Here is a 19796-nt window from a genome sequence, read left to right as displayed (position 1 = left end):
ACTGGCATTAGATGAATCCAGGAATGGTTTTGTAGACTAGCCTCACAATTTAGATCTGTCCAGTTCTTCTGGGTTCCTGCTCAAGTAAGTATCCCGGGTACATAATGAATTTGTTGACTTAAGGAGCAAGAGATATCATTACATTCTACCATACTCCTCATGCTGATATGAATAGGGTTATTCAATTTTATACGAAGGATAAATGGCAAGCATTTTTGGTCCTACCCTTTTGAATGGGCTTTTCAGGGGGAGATGAGCAGATGCCTGAGTGTTTGGCATTGTTGGGCCTATTAGGGGTATCAACCCTTTCTGGCCTTTTGTCTCACTGCATGTGAGGAATTTAATCCTCAAAACAGTTTTATTACTGGCCTTGGCTTCATCAAAGAGAGTCTGTGAATTACGGACTCTGTTTTAATGTTAAACACACAAGGGGTTGCAGTTTTGTAGTCTTTGAATTTATCCTGAATTCGTAGTTAAAACTCAAAATCCCTCTGTTTATGATGACAGATTTGACTCTTTCTTGATCCTCTCTCTTGGAGATGTTGATGATTACCCAGGTAAATTACTGTTATGTCCCTTCATGGCAATGTGTAACTATCTAAAGATGACTCGTCATCTCGGACCTGATTGTCAAGTACTTTTTGTTAGCACAGGGTTGAACAAGAAAGAAATGTCTAAGAAAATCATCTTTTGGTTACATGAAGTGATTAGACAAGTTATTGGTGTTGCTTCACATTCAGATGCCAATACAGTGGATGCAAGAGCACATGATGTTATAAATCTAGGCCCTACCATTGTTTTCAAGAACTTTTGGTTCATAGGATTTTGAAAGCAGGTACCTGACTTTGCGACCCCCTTCACAGCATTCCATCTACGGGATGTTGTTCAGCAAGTTGTGTAGCTTAATCAGTAACCCTTGCAGGACAGTTTGTATTTTACCTAAGATGTTGGGTATGAAAGTGAGGGTGAATGAGGTGACTGGTCTTTTTCTATCTCTTTCTTTTCTTCCTCTATCGGCAGGCAGTATAGAGGGAATAATGCCATCATATGTTGGAACTGATTAGATACAGGTGAACGAGCTTCCATTCTATATACTATGTAGTATTCAATGTTTTTTTCTACTCAGTAAAAATTCCTTATAGAAGCAGGTCCCTTTCTTCTTTCTTACAAGGGGAGAGAGGAACTGGCAACAAACAATATTGGTGGCTAATGTAAGTTTTTTGTCTCCGACAGTTCTTGGGCATCCTCCAAGACGCAATGTAGATATGTATTTACATAGTCTATTAGCCCAGATGTCTGGCTGTTCCATAAACATTTGCTCAAGAGATTAGTCTTATGACTCCTTCCTACGTCCTACCTTTGGCCAGGAAGTGAGCCCAGGTCGTCCAAACCTCCAGTTGATTCCAAGGCTTTCTTATCCTCCCTCCAAGAGGAAGTCGTCCTTTATGTTAAAGGATATGAGAGACTGAAGGGTTGTTGGTTATGAACAATACAAATTGGTTTACAATTTGTCATGTTATCCCATCCCCAACTAAAAGTTGATCATACTTGTTTGACCCATGGGTTTTTTCAGAGGGAGACAGGGAGGACCTGCACTGTAGTGTGTCCATTGTGATTATCCTTTTACTTTTGAAAAAAGATGTGAACTGGCTGGCAAAAGTATTGGAGACCTACTAGGTCCTAATGTTGTCTTCCATAACCTAATAGAATATTTGCACAACATAGGTTTTTATAATAGAATTTGAATCCATTTAGTTTTATAGTATTGTACAATAATATGACTTATTTTTTTCAATGGTTTAATTTTATTCCATTTAAGTTACAGCAATTTCTGTTGTTTATCAATGAATATGTGCATGTCTAATGTGTAATTGTTGTATGTTTTAAAGAACTTTGATCTCACTTTTAATGAATTACTTTTTTGTATTTAAATTTTTATTATTTGATTTTATCCAATCTTTCATAATTTTACCTCATCATACTTAAACTGGGGGGCTGATGACCCTGGAGTCTTGGTGCTTTGCGATATGGATAATATAATCCACATTCCATTCCATTCCATTCCACTTTCTTCCTCTGTTAGACAAAGAGGCAGAAGGAAATGTCACTGCACACACACCCTCTAGACCCCCTGGTGTTTTAATTAACAGTCTCACTTATAGTGGTCTTCAGAACTGTTGCCAACTTTGTCATTGTTCTTCAGGTGTTTCTTCAGGATTGCCTTCAGGATTGCTTTCCAGCATCTGTTGATAATTTGTTTCCTGTTTGAAATAATTTATTTTAACCCTTCTTTATTGTAGTGCTTGTGTGATTAAAAAGATGTTAATTTATATTGACAGTATTAGGAATTTCTGTTGTTAGCTAGCACTACTCTGTAAGTATGACGCCGCAGTCCCCTTCAACAGGGTAGCTGGGTGTGACCTATAGGTCGGCTCCCCGTTTTCAGGGTCTTTTGATGAGGAAAAGGCTAATTGGAGGGGTTGCTGTGGTAGTGTTTAACACTCGCCCCAGTTCTATACCGACACCTTTTATTTAGGTGAGCGAGTCAGAGACTTCTGACATGTCCAATTTAGCAGTTCTCTGGTATCATAGCAATATTTTACTAGAAATAGTGCTAAAGGGGACACATTTCACGGAGCGACACGGCTTCCTCGCCCAGAAATAGATTTTTCCTACGTCAAAATCCCTTTTTTGATCAGAATTTAGTGTTTAGGTTTTCTTCATACTGGATTATTTTGTGGGTTTTATGTATGCTTTACATTTTATATCGTCGCAGTCAAGTTAATCTCATGATGCCTTATTTCCATGGACAGGAAATATATATTTACATCAACTTACATCAGTTATGATTGAGAGGCCCCTATAGCTCATACCCAAATCTGCATATGGCACTCACTGGGCTTCTCTTCTATTTTTGAATGAATTTAGAGGGCCATCATTATTGTTCTTTTCTATAATTTCAGTTTGATAATTTTGTGGTAAGTATAATTTGGTTATTACATAATTTATTATTGATTTCTTTTATCTGTATTAAATTTATTCCATTTACTTAATTTTGCCTTGGTAAGTGTACTATTTTTTTTTTTTGCACATTAACTATGTTAAATTTATTCTTGCATATTTACCTATAAACCTGGATTACCAGAGAATATTCCTTGCTTGCATGTGTTAATTTTTTTATGTGTTGTTAATAGTAGTGAATTTGTGTTTGCCTTGGAGAGAATTTCATCTCAGTTATGCCTGTGCATTCTCCTTAGTAAGATAGTCAAGTCTGTAGTTCTTCCAGGTCATGCATGGTAGTGCTCTTGTATAAGAATTATTTATTTTTTCCTAGTGATGGACAATGTGAGAAACTTATGGTTGATGCCTATCAACCTCCAGCATCCTCATTTTTGGTAGTGCATCATCCTAGTGTGTCACAAGTCTTGTCCAGGGGAGGCTTCCTCTCCCCCTCTGTTAAGAGGGTTGTGAGTGGGAAGGCTTCTTGCATCCCAAGTCTCATCACCTCACTGCGATCTTCCCATCTTTGATCTTCATGTTCCCACTGGGTAGAAGAGATTCTTTAGCCTTGGCAGGCAACTCTTCTAGGAGAAGGGCACTCCAGAATCAAAGCAGTGCATAGAAGGGACTCTTGTGGCCTTGGTAGTCAACCCTTCTAAGAGAAGGTTTCTGAATACAAACCTTGTTCTCCAACCTTGGACTGTGCCATAACCATTGTACTGTGACCTTCTATGGTCTTGAGTTTGAGTTCCTTTGCCTGAGGTGACAATCAGGCATTTATCCTGTTTTTTTTCTCAAAAAAGTGTGCAGGACAGGCTGATGAGAAAGCAAAGGGTGCTTGGTGGATTATCAGGACAGTGCCTTCATCTTTACTTAATTTTTTCCTTCAGAGTGTTTTATGTTTCTAAATCCATCCTGGTGGTCCTCCCCCAGTAATGACAAACCTGGTACATAGATTTCTTCCTCTTTACAAGGTCTGCTGGCCCTACCTTGTTGACAGGTTGCTTCCGGCTCACCTTTTTTTTTTTGACATAGTATAAATACTGTTGTTGTTGATGGTATTGTTGTTTATTGATCTGTTGGTTTTTAAAATGTTACTGTTGTTATGAATTTATTTATTAGTTATAATGCTGATTTTATGTTGTTCATTTTAATTCTTTTGGGAGACATTGAGCTGAACCCAGAGCCTGTTACTCATTACAGTAAGAAAAATTGTAAATACTCAAATATTCAGAGCTTAAGGTCCAATTTTTTTTATCTTCAGAGTTATGCCTGTAACTATGATTTGTTGTTATCTGAGACTTTTGTAAGTAGTAAAAAGTAAAAAAATTGAGGGTTTTATGCCCCTGACTTTATCATGGTAACATTCAACATGCAACCTATTTATCGTCAGAAAAATTTGGAGTGTAGTTGTAGTTGCCATGAAGTTCTTTGTTTCAAAATTGTCAGTAAGTTCTACAATGTTTATGCATTTGCTGTTTACTGTTGTCCAAATATTGACGATTCCATTTATGACTGTGTTTTGGAGAGGATTAGTATGGCTCAGTTACAGGATTCAAAAGCTTTATTCGTTATTTGTGGAGACTGTAATGCAAAGCACATTGAGTGGTTAAATTTAAATTCCACAGATCAACATTGCTGGTCTGCTCTTGAGTTGTGCATCCTGTGATTATGTCCAGCTAATTGAAGTACCCATGTACATTTTTGGTAAAGATTAGACCTCATATTCACAGATGTCCTAGTGTTGTGAAGTCCAAGTTCTTTGAATATACAAATAGTTGGCACTTCTTAGCAATTGCATCATTGCGATGGAGATATCCATCAGTTAGTAGTATACATATTCCTAATGCCACTGTTCGAAAAAAATGGTCTGGTTGAAATCCAGAGCCAATTGGGATCGTATCATTGAAGCTTGTCAGGCACTTAATATTTCAGATGCTGTATTAGAGCCTGATCCCATGCAGAAGTTAACTGAAATGCTGATGGCTATTTTAATTAGGTATGCCCCTAGAAAGGTCATCAAATTTGGGAAAAATGACTGCCATGGTTTGATGATACATGTAGACAAGCCTACCATGACAAACAGACCAAATTCAACACATGGAGATGAAATCGTTCAAATGAAAATTGCACTATTTTTGTTGAGTCTCGCATACCAGCCCAAGAAGAGTCTACTTGAGACTCAGAGGTCTGGAAAAACTAACCCCTATTAATAATAATAATGTTGAGTCTCGCCGTGCTGCGAATAGAACTTACCATATAGCCAAGAGAAATTAAAATATAGTTCCTTGAAGGAGAAACTTGAAATTGCTCAACCACATCTGTTGTGGACCAAATTGGCATCATCTATCTTTGGATCATGCTCTTCTTCCACTCCACCACTACTAACAGATGAGGGTAGATTGGTTACAGGCCTTGGTGAAAAGATTTGCATTTTGCTCCAGGTATGGTAAGAAAATTCTGGATAATCTTGATTGCTGGGGTAGAGAAAACCCTGATGGTGTCTACCCTTTGTTTTTATAAAAAGTTTCTAATGTTTTGTCGCCCAAGTTTAGTAGATTCTATGGATTTTTATGTCAACATAGTATCTTTGCAGATGGGCGCAAACTTAGCAATACAGTGCCTGTTCCAAAGAGTGGCATATCTGCAGACTGCAGTAACTAAAGGCCAATCTCTGTTCTCTATATGCTCTCCAATTGCTGAAAAACTTATTTTTAAGCCACTATATAAATATGTAGAATCTAAAAGATTGTTAGGTGATAGTCAATATGCATATAAGAAGCAGCTAGGTACCTGCGATGCTCTTTAGACTTGAGATGCTATTTGCAAGGAAACTTTGATAAGGGTTTTGAGGATAGAGTGATTCAGATAGATTTTAGTGCTCTTTTAGATTTAGTAAATCACAAGGCACTTATTTATAAACTTAAGAATCTTAGAGTGGGTGGATATGTTTTAGGATTACTTCAAGATTTCCTTCAGGTAGGCAGCAGTGAGGTACTGTGGACGGGATTTTTCGTGAACCAAGACCCATTGTTTCTGGAGTTCCACAGGGCAGTGTTCTTGATTCACTGTTATTTTTAGTGTATGTGTACAAGTGACATGGCTCTTGGCTTGGAAATCAAGATTGATCAGTATGCCAATGATGCAATACTTGTGGGTATAGTAAAGTTTTCACTTATGAGAAATGAAGCTGCCCTCAGCCTCAGTCAGGACATGGACTGGATCAGGGAATGGTGTAGTCGGTGGGGTATGAGGCTGAACTCTACAACTCTGGTATAAAGAGAAAACAATTTATTGATTAGCAGATTTCGTACAGATTTCCCGCCCCATCCTCCTCTAAACTAAGTATTCTGGGTGTAACTTTTGACTCGCATTTAACTTTTGAGAAATGAAATGGAATGGAATATAGTTTAGGCCAAGGGCCAATCACTTGGACCTATGATAACTTTTGAGAAACATCTAATATCTAATAAAAGTTTCATCAAATGCCGCATGAAAGTTAGTTATTGTACGTAAGGCCTTATGTATTTATAACAGTGATAAAATCAGTGTAACCTGTGTTAGGTCATTTGTTCGCCTTTTACTAGAATACTGTTCTCTGGTGTGGATATTGCTTCTGCCAAAGATTCATCTTTTTTAGATGGAGTGGTTCGTTGTGATAGGTTTCTGTTTCCTGATAGTAGTAGTTATGACTTGGACCATTGACGGATGGTCTCATGTTTGTCACTTTTTATTAAGTTGTATTTCTACATAGGTCTTTCACATTCACAATTGTTCCCTGGTCCTCTTTATCTGCCGAGACCAACCAGATTTGTTGAACAGCATCACCAATAAATGTGGGTTGCAGTCAAACTTCTGTTCCACAGGTATGTTATTCCTCACACTTGGACTGTGGAACTTTCAGCCTCCCAGAGGAAGTCGTGCTTTTGGAACTTCAGAAGTTCAAGTGAAGGTGCAATGCATTACTAACCTAATACTGTTCTAATTGCATTGTAATACATTTTTATTTGTTTTTTAATTAATTTTTTTCCTAATACTAAAATAGTAATAATAATGATAATAATAATAATTGAGTGCTTGTCTGGTGCTCCTGCCTGAACTAGGCATGAATGGCAGTGCCACCTCTGATGTTTCATGACTCTAAGCCTTGCATCACCTTACTATGCAAGTGGTATGGTATTATTCCTCTTTTCAGTATAATGTTCATGTTAGGCCTGTGACCTTTTCCTGTTTCACTCCATATATGTTAGGTGAGATTAATTCTTCTTGCTCCAGAATTTGGCTGTTCAAGTTGGTAGATTACAGTGCTCTTACTTTACCTTTTGTTTCATGCCCTTTTACTGTTCCTACTCCTTTGGTGATATCTTTCCTCTATTTTAATTTTGTTTAGTTTTACCACTACTCATAGACGTTTGTCTCCTTGACTTTTTGCATGCTCCCGCAGATGTCTGCAAAGATCAACAGTACAAGTAGGGATGACTGGCTTGTGATGTCTTTGAATCAAGGCTAAGTGACATCGGTTGTTTTTGACACACTCCATTCTGAGAACGGTCCAAGTGCCTGAGCATTTCCTGTACAATGATGCAGACAAGCTTGGAAGTTTCAGTTATGGCCCAAGGCCATAGGGACAATGGTTTCTGACTTCTATTCTTTCCATTCGCGATTCTGATTTCTTTTTGCTTAAAAGTCTAGTGGAATAGCCCTTTTCCATCTTCATGAGTGCCAATTAAAAGGTGTAACCTTAAGAAACAGGACTCTCAAGAGGTCACGACAGCTCTTACATGGATTGCAGATACTCTCTTTCTAATTGTTACATACTCACTCCAGATTCCGGGTTTGGTAGCGGTAAAAGTTCTTGTCTGTCATGGCCCTTGGTTCATGTAATAACCAATTTCTTCTCTCAGGGGAACAGGCTTGATTTAGCCATTCTCTTTTTTGGATGTCACTACCCCTTCTTCAGATTTTCTCCAGAATGATCAAGCTCCTAATGCAATTTGTCTGCTCACAATGGAATAAGGCAAATTATGATTAAGGTAATTGATCTGCATAAATTTTTCTCTTTAGGAGATTATGCAAATATTGCGAGTCTTCAGTTTTTGTTTGTCTAGGAGTAATCCTTAACATCTTGTTGTGTAGCCTTGCAGATTCTCCTGCTTACATGAACACCATTTGGTCACCCAGGTTTTATCCTAGTCAAGTGATATTCTTTCCATGTCATCAGACTATCCTTCACATTTAGCTGCTATTTTCAACTATATAGTAATGTCTTCAACAAGTAGCCTTGATACCCAATTTCTTATAGCATGAACAGGGAATTAATTTTGTAAATTATGATTCTTGGCACATGAATTAGCCAATATGAATTTATGCACTGGTGATTTGTAAATTAGGATTCTTGGTTGGCACAGAAATTAGCCAGTATATATGAATTTTTTCTTCGAGAAAAAAAAAAAAAAAAAAAAAAAAAAAAAAAAAAAAAATTACTGTATACAGCTTACAGTTAGTATATTTTTTTGGCAGTTTACAGCTTACAATTAGTATAGTTTTTTGGCAAGTTTCCAGCAGATAAGAGGTAAATGAAACAAATTTACAAAAAAAGGATAATTTTTATTGCTGTTTTTGTTTTATTTAGATAAGGAAACGAAAGTATTGTAGGCCACATGAAAAAAAGCCATACTTGTACCATAGGCAAATCTTATACGTAACAGCAACAAAGTTTTATGCCATTGGACCCTTGATGCTAACAGCGACTCTATATAATTTACTTATGTGAGGAAGCAAAGGAATTGTTCCAACAGATGTAGAAGTTTACATCACATTGAGAGCTCTTCCAAGTGCAAAAAACTAAGACCTGGCTCTTATAAGCAATTGACCTTTTCTTCTCCACATTATCTGAAGTCCTACTTTTTGAGATCCTATGACAGTGCACAAAAGTAGCACCCAGCACAGTAACAGGTAGGGAACAATGAATAATCTGAAGGCTGCTAAGCAGTTTAGGAAGATCAATATTTCATAGTTCACAAAACCCCTCCAAGCAATTGCCTTAATGTACTAGGCTAAGCTAACAGCTTAAAACTTCAATATGAAGCAGCTTTTTCACACCATTTAAATATACTTGGAGTGCAAGTAATACTAACTGCTGAAAGAAGATATACAAAAAATAAGGCAAGTTTTCAAACATGTTCAGAGCCTCAGAGAAACCTCATCTTGAATGCTCTCAATTACAAAAAAAAGAAAGAAATAAAATTGTACTGCAATTAGAAAGTGCTTCCACAAACTATAATGCCCTACCGAGATCCTATGGAGTTAAACTGTTTTGTGTAAGTACTAATGTCACAACTACGTTCTGAACAATGTTCTTGACTACTTGACTGAAACTATGTGGTTACTTAGCACCATATCAGATTATTCACCAAAGTGTACCCAACATGTGTATCATCCTAAATAAAATAAAAAAAATTAATAAAAATAATGGCAGTAGATATAAAATTTTGGGGGGCAACTAGATACTACCTATTGCTGGTAGCATTTTTCAACTCGTGGCTAGGAAACCCACACATTGGCCAAAGCTTCTCAAAATACAAAAGTCACAGCAAAGTTGTGACAAAACTTTATGTACAATATCCAGTACTCCTTATGAATGACTACACAAACAAAAATGAGGTAGGACTAAGATATTCTCTCCAAAATAATGATGGTAATAAAAAATAAACCCACGGGGAGCCTCTGGAAAACAAAGGGGAGGTCGTGCATAACCCTGAACATGTCAAGGCACAAAATTTTTCATGTAAGAATTTCGGAAAAATATAAAACATCAGTTAATCTTGCACGTCATTTCCAGTAACTACTTTCAACAAAACTAAAACAGTCACTTCAAGTCCAATATATAATCACACAGGTCTATTTTTGTTTAAACTGATAGACAATTTATAACTTGCATTTAACCTAAGTAAACTGTTTAAATAAAGAACTGTTTTAAAATAATAGATAACTATAGCTAACAACAGAAACAAGTCATGAATACAACATCAAAATAACAACTTAAACTGGATATTAGCTTCGAAGAATGTAGATCTCTTTTTTTTAAAATTGTTATAATATTCACTTATGTACTAAACAAAACTACTCTCCAGCGTAGGTTCCCAACAGTGCCATTAACATGGCAGCAACTAAAAATAATTATATACAGGATACAAAGTTCACCAAGAAGACAAATAAAGGTCTTTATGATAAAAGGATATGAGAGGCTTCCCCAAGACAACCACATCTGAAATAACCATTCATTTGAGAATAAATCTTAATTTAAGATTCTGCTTCAGACTGATCAAATCCTATTCTATATGTAGTTTCACTCATACTGGCAATATACTTATTGTACAGTATATCATACTGATCTACAGATCAACCATAAAATAACCTAATTTGTAATTACAAACATCTGAATTTATAATGTATTTTGAACACTTAAATGGACTTAACCAGCAATACGGCTACAAAACCTTGGTCTTGCAGCACTCATCGGGTCAAAATTCAAGGCAAAAGATGTCTTGAGAAGATGAATTCTATGACAAAGTAGTCATCGTTCGTTCTTCCACTTGACACCCTCACAGAGAAAAATAATTTTGAACTACAGACCACCACTAGTAGCAGTAACACTATTATAAACCATGGGTGAACTTGCAGAAGAAAATGTAATAGGGTTACGACAAGAAAAATTGACTTGAGATCACAGTTGCAAGAACTTTTGAACTACAAATAATTATATGTAAGCAAATAAAATAACCAGATCTTTGCAGTAGTGTCAAAGACAGAGTAGAAGGAAACGGTTAACACCCAGTAGCTCACTCTTTCCCAAGAAGCCTAATTCATTATTATAGTCAGGTTCAAAACACTCAACACCATTGCACAACATACAAGTAGCAGTCATAACGCAAATTAGCTACAGCTAACTATCACCTTGAAAAGGTTGTAGAAACTGGAGATAACACAAACTTAAGGACGGTTTTAAATGAGTCAACACTATATCTTCATTAAAGCTGCAAGTCATTCACGTTATGTCAAAAAATTAAATCTAGTGGAAAGAAAAATAAATTATGGTTTATCACAATCCTTAAAACGCACTAAAACTTCACCTTCAAATCTTGCTTTCTTTTAAAAGTAACTATTCTCTAATGGCAGCCATAAAGGTCTGTGACAACAGGATTGACAGGTTCATATATTTACAATTTTATTTCTTTTAAGAAGGAAGGTCATAGGTCTGATGGGGGTGAATATCTGTTGCTGGAAAAGTCTGTAACTTTAGAGGCATTGTCGGAAGTTTGTTCATTATCAGTGTCGCAACCAGGTAGTGTGTGATCGCAGTCTAGAGAGGTATCTAGACTAGCATTAAGGCTAGTCCAGTCTTCATGATCCTGATTTTGGCCATTATCTGCAGCTGAGAGGAGGCTGTCAACATCTTCTGGAGAAAGGTGAGGAGCATCTGTTGAATGGCAATCCTCCAATCTTGGATGATGCGTAGAGGAGGCTGCTGAAGCTTGATCATGACCTGACTGACTGTCTTCTTCCTGAGTTATATCGTCTTCATTTTCAGACTCTGAGCTGCGACACTTTTCGTCATCCTCTTCAAAATCATCATCTGGATCATAGTAAACTTCAGCTCCGGGAAATACATACTTGTGACCACCAGTATACAAAAACATATTATCTGGAACAAAAAAGAATACCATCTAAAAATTATGAAGAACTGCTGGATTTGAAAAAAATCTATTAAAAGCACACTGTCAAATAAATATGAATACTTTCCGATAATTAAATAAAGCAATGACGTCCTTCCCACTCCTTTATAAAAAAAAAAATGCTTCTTTTGTTTTCAGCAGCAAACTGAGCACTTGGTGAAAAGGTCCAGGTATCTGAATTTGTAATAACCGTTAATGGAGGAGCATAATCATACAAGTACATATCTATAACAGGTTTTGAGTGATGGACAGGCTAACTCATGAATATAAATACTACGCACCATATAATTTGGATGAATTTAGCAGGAAAGATGTTCACATCACTTCAATGATCCATAAATGACTAATGGCAACTCTAGTAGCTCAGCAGAGGACAGAGGGCGATCAGTATGCCTTGAGACTTGATGGGGGCAATGTATTGGCCCTCTCTACCCCATGACATCTTTTTATTAATTTGCTCATAGTATACCCAGGGATTGCTGTTGGATTTAGTTCTTGTCCTTTATGATAGTACTGTTGGATTTAGTTCTTGTCCTTTATGATAGTACTATGTCAGTTATAATTGTAATTTTGGAAAGAAATAGAAAAAAACATGTATACCTCGCAAAAAGTTACTGCATCTCCCATCTCAATAAATCTCATAAATATTTCATAATAAATATACTCAGAATTTGTTACCGATTTCAGTTCTTATTTATCATATTGTGTGAGCTATAATAATAATTTTACTAAAAATAAAATTAAAAAATATATATAACTTGGCAAAATTTACGTGTCTTGGAAAAGAGGCCCTACACGGTCGTAAATATTCACTTTCAACTTTCCATGGAAAGTACTGAAATTTTTTTTTTTTACTTTTTCCTTACACCATGTGAATTTGCATATTATCCTCTTTCCACTGATGTGGTTTTTCCTTAAATTGGCCATTGATGTGCTTTTTTTTCTTAAACTGGCCAACCTTAAAGTTTGCCCGGTCTGGGAGTGTGCTTAATATTATATGGTAGTCATCCACATGAAGACTATTTTTAATGCCAACTGGCCCATCATTTTTGATAAGCAAGATATTATTTTCCATTACTTGTTTGACTTAATTACTAATGTCAACCCTTGGGCACTAGAAAATGATCTGTTCATTCACTTACTTTGAATAAAGGTACATGGCCTAAAATACCATTGCTATAAAATATTTTAAATAACACTTCTCTAAATAGCATTACGGTATGTATATTGTTAATGTATACTTAGCCTGGCTTGTAAGGTTAAAGATAATGGTTTATACTCTGATAGATTACTGTGATCTTTGCCTGGTTTGGCTACCGATATAACAATAGTATGTCATCTTTCTTTTGGAAACTTTTTAGTCAAAATTTGGTTGTAAAATTGAGTATACTCCTTTTGGCCAAAGGGTCTAGATTGTACCAAGATTGGAAAAGAGAATGGGCCTTAGTGCCAACCACAAATAAAAATATAAAAACTGAAGTGTATGCATGGAGGACCTCTTCAAAAAAAGAAAGATCAAAAGAGGTAATTCTAACAAGGCTCCGTATAGGACACACAAGATTCTCGCATGGTCACTTGATGTCAACACCACTTGCTGACCCAATAAAGTGTAGTAGATGTCAAACACCCATGACAGTGCAGCATTTACATGTTGAGTGCCCAAATTGGACCCAACAAAGATCAATTTACCTAAAGAATTCAAAAATGAAAAGTATTCTTGCTGAAAGCAAAGATTTTACAATTAACAACAAATTTTTAAAATAAGACAGGTTTCTTAAATAAAGTCTATTTTTTTTTAATTTTATTTTTTTTCTTTTCTTCTTTTCCTTCTCAGGATTAATCCCTGAGAACCAGCCTGAGAAGAAGAGTCAACTTAACACTCAGAGGTCAGGAAAAACTAAGCCCCTATTAATAATAATAATAATAATAAAATTAAATGAAAATTTACATTTTCTTGACCTGGAGCTGTTATTTAAGCTTTGCACAAATGAACATGAAAGATATTGATAATTTTCCAAACAAGATAAAAGAGGCAGTGTATCCTGAATGGTTAATACACTAATTATTCGCAGTTCTCTGACATATGTCAAATAAAAACCTCCCCACTTTTCTACCTGCTTGACTCATGAACCATAGTGTTTCAGATTACAGTGGGCCCCCGTATTCGCGTTCTCTGGATTCGCGGACTCACACATTCGCGGTATATTTTTCTATGAGAAATATCCACAAATTCCTGGTTTTTTTATCAGTTTCATCATAAAATAGGCTGTTTTTAGCATTTTTATAGGGGTTCCAAACATTCGCGGGTTCTAACTATTCACGGGGGGGTCTGGTACGCATCCTCCGCGAATACGGGGGGACCACTGTAGAGCTATTTTAAAGAATCAAACAGGACAGAACTGTTCCAACAAACCTGGTAGTCTAGATGCTACAGTTTCACGAATCTTTGGTGCCCAGCAAGCTCGGAGGGCTTCTATATCACTTTCATCTCGAGGGTGTGGAGCATGTTGAGGAGCTATAAGTGGAGTTCCGACAGATGAGTTAGTATCATCTCCATCAGCACTGTTAATACTAAGAGGCGGAAGTGGTCTCGGAGGTAATTCTCTTATTTCTGTCATGCTATCTTGAATACATAAATCTTTCCAGCCATTTCCCATCCTGAAATGATTAAAATAAGTTTTCATTATTTTTGTCCTAAAACATTAGCTGGAATATACCCATCGAGACCTGTGAACCTGCTACTATTGCTAATAGAAATGAACTACACTGGCAATTTTGTGAAATCATTATTTTACTTACATGAAGAGTACAGTCCGACCTCTAAACCAGCACCCTTGGGACCAGGCCACAGAAAATCCCAGATGATAGAAATCACCCATAAAAACCCCCTATTGTAAACAGTCTAGCAAAGTTTACATTTTTACAATCATCAGCGGATTGTGTTTTACCCACATCATCACAGTCATTACTTGCACATGAAACATTTCAGAGATTTGTGCGTTAGGTCAATTATCAACACTGGGTTTAAAAATGCAATTTATTCATTTATAAATGCAGTAAATTAAATGAAGTAAAGCTGTGATTTCCCAAGTATCAGATATTGCTTTTGCCTCTTCCAAAATGTTTTGTGGCCTATACATTATTAGTTTCTTCTGCCACAACTACAACCATAGGTTTAGTAGCATACTTTCAAAACACTTTCCTCTGCATTGCATGAAGGATGAATAAAGATTTATTTATGGAGGCCACAACTGAAAATTGGCAAATTTTTAACAATTCGTCAGCTGTAATGTAACCCCTATTAAACGTGCGTTAGTTACAGTAACTGACTTCAACAAACGGCTGTTTCTCTATTTCATTGTTTATGCCAGTGTCTTGCACACAGTTGTAAGGTGTTGTCAATTATAAGAAATAATGATTAATTCTTAGACAAACCACAAAGTTGGTAAGCCTGATTTAATGTATGAAGATTTATATTTAACCTAAAAAAACTTTGGTGTCTAGACCTATGCATTAGTTAAAAGTGTCTAGACCTATGCATTAGTTAAAAGTTAACTCACACACATGTATGCATTACCAGTGGTACCTAACAAAAATGAGACATGCGTAAAAAGCTAGGCCTTGTGTAATCTACTAAAAATACATCTCTTGCTATAAACGACGTATATGATAAACTCATGCTTATGGACAAAATATTAATGACCACATGTTACACAAGTACATACACAAATTATGGCTCTTTTTGAATGCTGTATATTTTTGAGTATCAAAGAATGTTTGCTAGGGGAAAAAAGACAGTGCTTGTGCATTTATGGACACAAGCAAGCTTCGGTTCTGATATCCAAACCCATCCAAAACTGAAAAAACACATGGCAACGCCATTTAGCCACTCAAGAATTAATGGCAGCCAATTCATAACACTCTTGGACACAGGGAGTTGCCAGACCACAGAGTGCTGGATCTAAGAGGTCAGACTATTGTTTTCTTAGATTAAAATCATGTGTAATTAAAACATAGAATAAACCCAATGTCAGATTGTGTTGTTTGTTGAAAAAAAAAGGCACACTGACTTATTTTTATAATCTTGTCTTCAAATTGGTGACACAACCCAATCCTAGAAATGCTCAAACCACTTACCTAGAAATAATGTAAATGTCCAGTTTTCAACACACCCTAAAATTTAACTAAAATTGTCAACTGAAAGTATTTTAGAAGTATTTACATATTAAAACTTTTCAAGCAAACTAAAAGGAAGGAAGATTATATATTAATATTTTCTAAACAGTACGATCTCCACACAGGAAATGGGTCAGGAAAGGTGGCCATTAACCACACTGTGTAAGAGATAGGACCATTTATTGAAACTATACTTTTTTTTTCAATGACTGCCATATCCTTCCTCTGGGTTTAAATAATATATATTACTAAATATTAATCAGTTTAACCAGACTGCTGAATCAATTTATTTAGCTCACATAGGGCTGGCCCAAAGGACTGTCTTTATTATTGAAAAGGTTTAAATTTCATTTATCAAATTACAGCTCTTCAAGCTTCTATAATTGGGATAATTAAAAAATAATGGATATACTGACAATTTGTTTTAACTGACTTATTTCCAAAAACTACAAATTCTTTAATCAATTTGTATTTTTCATATCTAACGAACCTGAAGTTTTAAAATTGAGTAATCCAGGAACTATTGGCATTTGTGCTTGCTCATTGTATGTATGTCTTTTGATATGATAAATTCAATATTCCAACAGTGAATTTGATTTTGACTATCACATTCCCTGTTCCATATCTTCTGCCATTTAATTATATGTAATGGTATTGGATGAGTTATATAATCACTAATCTATCGGTGATCATGTCATTGTAGACTTGGGCTGCTTTATCAGCTTCTTCAGTTCCTTAAATGCCTACATAGTGATGAATGCAACATGTCTCCAATTTACTGTCTTTGTATAATTTGTAAATTGAAAATTTTATTTAATATGCAAAGGTATTTTTTGGATTATAATTTTGAAGTTTCTATGACATTCTAGAGTTCATAAAAATTACATACGTATTTCTTTGATGGTATATTTAAAACAATTTTAATGACTGATCCTATTGCACATAATTCTGCTGTGAAAAAAGAAATGTTGGGCAAGGAGAATTGGTTATACCTAATGAAGTTTTGGACCCATCATTGTATGTTGTAGTTTAACTCTATACATCTTATGTGTTCTACTGCATGTTGTTCATGATGGTCCGAGGCATAAAAATATTTCATGTGTGTACAAGTTTGTATCTTAAAAACAGTTCAGGGAGAAGGTAATTCTATTGATAGAGGAAATTTTATTTACATAACCATTGACTCATACAGATTACTGGCTCTACCAGGAAAGATGGTGAGTGATTGCTTATCAGTATATCTCTTTAATTGAAAAGATTTTTTTTTGACAAATCACTGTATGTTTACTGAACTATACATTATTACTAGGTCATGATGAAAAGTTAAGAATTGGTAATAATTTAAATTATATTTGATGTAGGATGTTATTTAAGGCACACATTTGATATTTGAACTTTCAAGATAGGCAGTTATAAGCATTTTAGGGGTTCTAACTATTCACAGATTTTAACTATTCACCGGGGTCTGGTACAAATCTGCCCCCTGAATATGGGGCATCCACTGTATATGATGTTTGTCAAATTCTTTTGTTTACTTCTTAGTTTTTCCACTTGATACTTGTACAGAACATGACTGCTGTTGCCTTTGCCATGAAGAATTGGAAACCTAATGATAATTCCTGTGTCTATTTTTACCATAGAATTATTGATGGTTACTATGGGCACAACTGATTCACTCCCATAAATATTAAAATAGTTTAATTTAAAATGTGTGTTTGAAGAAAATTTCTGGCAAAAATTAAACCAATTCATGAGTTACATACCTATGACAAAGCTCATTAATTATTACATCACAGTCTCCCAATAACTCCACATCAAAAGTGAGGTGACGAAGAGGTTCACGATTTATTAGTATTTGAGGCACGTGTGAAGGAACTGAACCTGAAACAAACAGTAAAGCCATTACCGCCAAATTCAAGGAGCGAAGGAGGTCAAGACAAGCTATTGTAAAAATGCATACATAACCAATAAAATTTTAAATCATACATGGTACAACAAATTATAGCTACTCTACTTTAAGGCTAGCCCTGCAAGAGCTAAACAAATTAGCTCAATGGTTTGGTTAAACTATTTGATAATAGAAATAATGATCTTGTTCTGAAAATTGAAAGCCTCACAACATGCAAGAATTCATCAAAACAATAAACAAATTATAATGCTTAAAATAAAGAGAAAATTAGCTGCTAAAGTTGCAAATCTGTCAGCAGTTTATTCTAATATTTACTGCCACATTTTAAATACTGAATTACAGTATAATACTTACTAGGAATAAGTGCTACAGGGCGAACTTTGAGGGAGGATCCTATGACAATGAGTAAATCACATTCATCTTTGTCTTCGGCCATTCTATCATGAAACTCGTCTGGTAAACCCTCACCAAAGAACACAATATCTGGCTTCATTATTGGCTGAAGAGGTACCTGGCAGGGCTCTGTAGATGTGAAATAGAAAAGAAAATTAACACTTTTTTTTATGAAAAATAACACAATTGTCCATGGAAAACATGAAATAAAAATTAATCATCAGTTATACCCTAATATATGTGGGGGACTTGTTCCAGTACTCATCAACCCTGGGATCTTAAAGTCCCCTATGTACTCTCATTTGTTTTTGAACTGCTATGGTTAAGTGTCAATCTTTCTCCATTATGTAATCCTTAAAAGGATTACTGTCCTCTTTATGCTACTACTGAGCACTGATTGGGAATGTTATGAAATGACAGTGTAAAAATGAATTCAGAAGCATGTTTCTTGTATCCAATCTCTTGCTTGCAAACTAATGTATGGTTACTTAAATGTATATAAAGTAACCATACTGTATATTGGTAGTATACTGTATAAGCTTTCTGTATACATACAAAAATATATGGCTTATAATCTAACATTCAGTACCTTGCTTATTCATTAACCTACAAATAGAAAACTTACCAGGTAATCTGTGGGAGGAGAGTATGTCTAATTCAGGAATATCATCATCTTGACTTGTGGTGGCATTGTCTGGTGATTTCTGGTGTTTGTCAGTTCTGTTTTCTTGACTAGAACTGTTACTTTCACTAGGTAATCTTTGTTGTGAATCTAAACTAGATGTGCTATCATCTTGTTCATTTTGTTCCTCTGTACATATTGGACACTGTGGGATTCGCTGCGAGAAGATGTCTTCTTTAATTGCATTTGCGTCTACTTTATGGCCACACTGTTGACATGTAGCTGTTGCAAATGAACCTGAAATAAAATTCCATGTAATCTCCGAAGTTGTAATAACATATGATTAAGCATTGTGGTTTTATACTTTAAAAATCTGATTTCCAAACACCAACTTTAGTTGTGCAACCCAATACAGTAACCTATAGACCTCATAACGGAAACCAAATAAGCAATAAAAATTTTCATTTAACTTAATAAGGCTAAGACAATAAGTCGTGAAATACTAGTAGTTGTAGGTACAAGACTGTGGCACACTAATTACCTAAATATATTATTCTGGTTTTTGCATGACCGTTACACTTGGTAAAAAAAAGTCATGTTTATTAATATAGATTTTCCAAAATCTTCAATTTAGTATAATAAATAAACCAATGTTGTTTCTCACTACGTCTTAAGAGTTATGGCATGCAAAATTTTTAAAATTCACTAGACAATCAGGTCAGTTGCAACTCCCATAGATCTGAACAGAAAATGCAAAGAAAATCCAATGGAACACTTCAATGCGTTAAATTACTTTAGGTAATTGTGGACAAATAAATATATTTTCTCTAAATTCTATTAGATAAGACTGAGTATACATTTCTAATATAAAATAAACTATCTCCATTTATGATCAGCTTTAAGATTCTCCCTACTATCAAAAGTTCAATTTTTGAAATTGAGTTTCTCCTCCTCCTCCTCT

General features: G+C 35.4%; 1 protein-coding gene across 7 annotated transcripts in view; it reads right to left on the bottom strand.

Annotated features, from left to right (window-relative positions):
• Nucleotides 1-8586: 8586 nt before the first annotated feature.
• The window catches only part of LOC135205672 (NAD-dependent histone deacetylase sirtuin-1-like), a 63336-nt gene continuing 52126 nt past the window's right edge, over nucleotides 8587-19796 (bottom strand). For 6 of the 7 annotated variants that reach the window (XM_064236567.1, XM_064236565.1, XM_064236566.1 and 3 more), the window contains 5 exons: nucleotides 18839-19132; nucleotides 18175-18342; nucleotides 17675-17792; nucleotides 14149-14393; nucleotides 8587-11704 (listed from right to left, as the gene is read on the bottom strand). In XM_064236567.1, coding sequence (XP_064092637.1) covers nucleotides 11250-11704; nucleotides 14149-14393; nucleotides 17675-17792; nucleotides 18175-18342; nucleotides 18839-19132 — 1280 coding nt within the window. In that variant the 3' untranslated portion in view covers nucleotides 8587-11249. Of the gene's footprint in view, nucleotides 11705-12019; nucleotides 12283-14148; nucleotides 14394-17674; nucleotides 17793-18174; nucleotides 18343-18838; nucleotides 19133-19796 lie in introns of those variants that run through there. The other variant, XM_064236571.1, reaches the window with a different exon arrangement.

Source organism: Macrobrachium nipponense, chromosome 24, assembly GCF_015104395.2.
Source record: "Macrobrachium nipponense isolate FS-2020 chromosome 24, ASM1510439v2, whole genome shotgun sequence".
In the NCBI taxonomy this organism is placed as follows: domain Eukaryota; kingdom Metazoa; phylum Arthropoda; class Malacostraca; order Decapoda; family Palaemonidae; genus Macrobrachium; species Macrobrachium nipponense.
The sequence above is the reverse complement of the archived record's forward strand: the minus strand, read 5'-3'. Positions and strand labels throughout refer to the sequence as shown.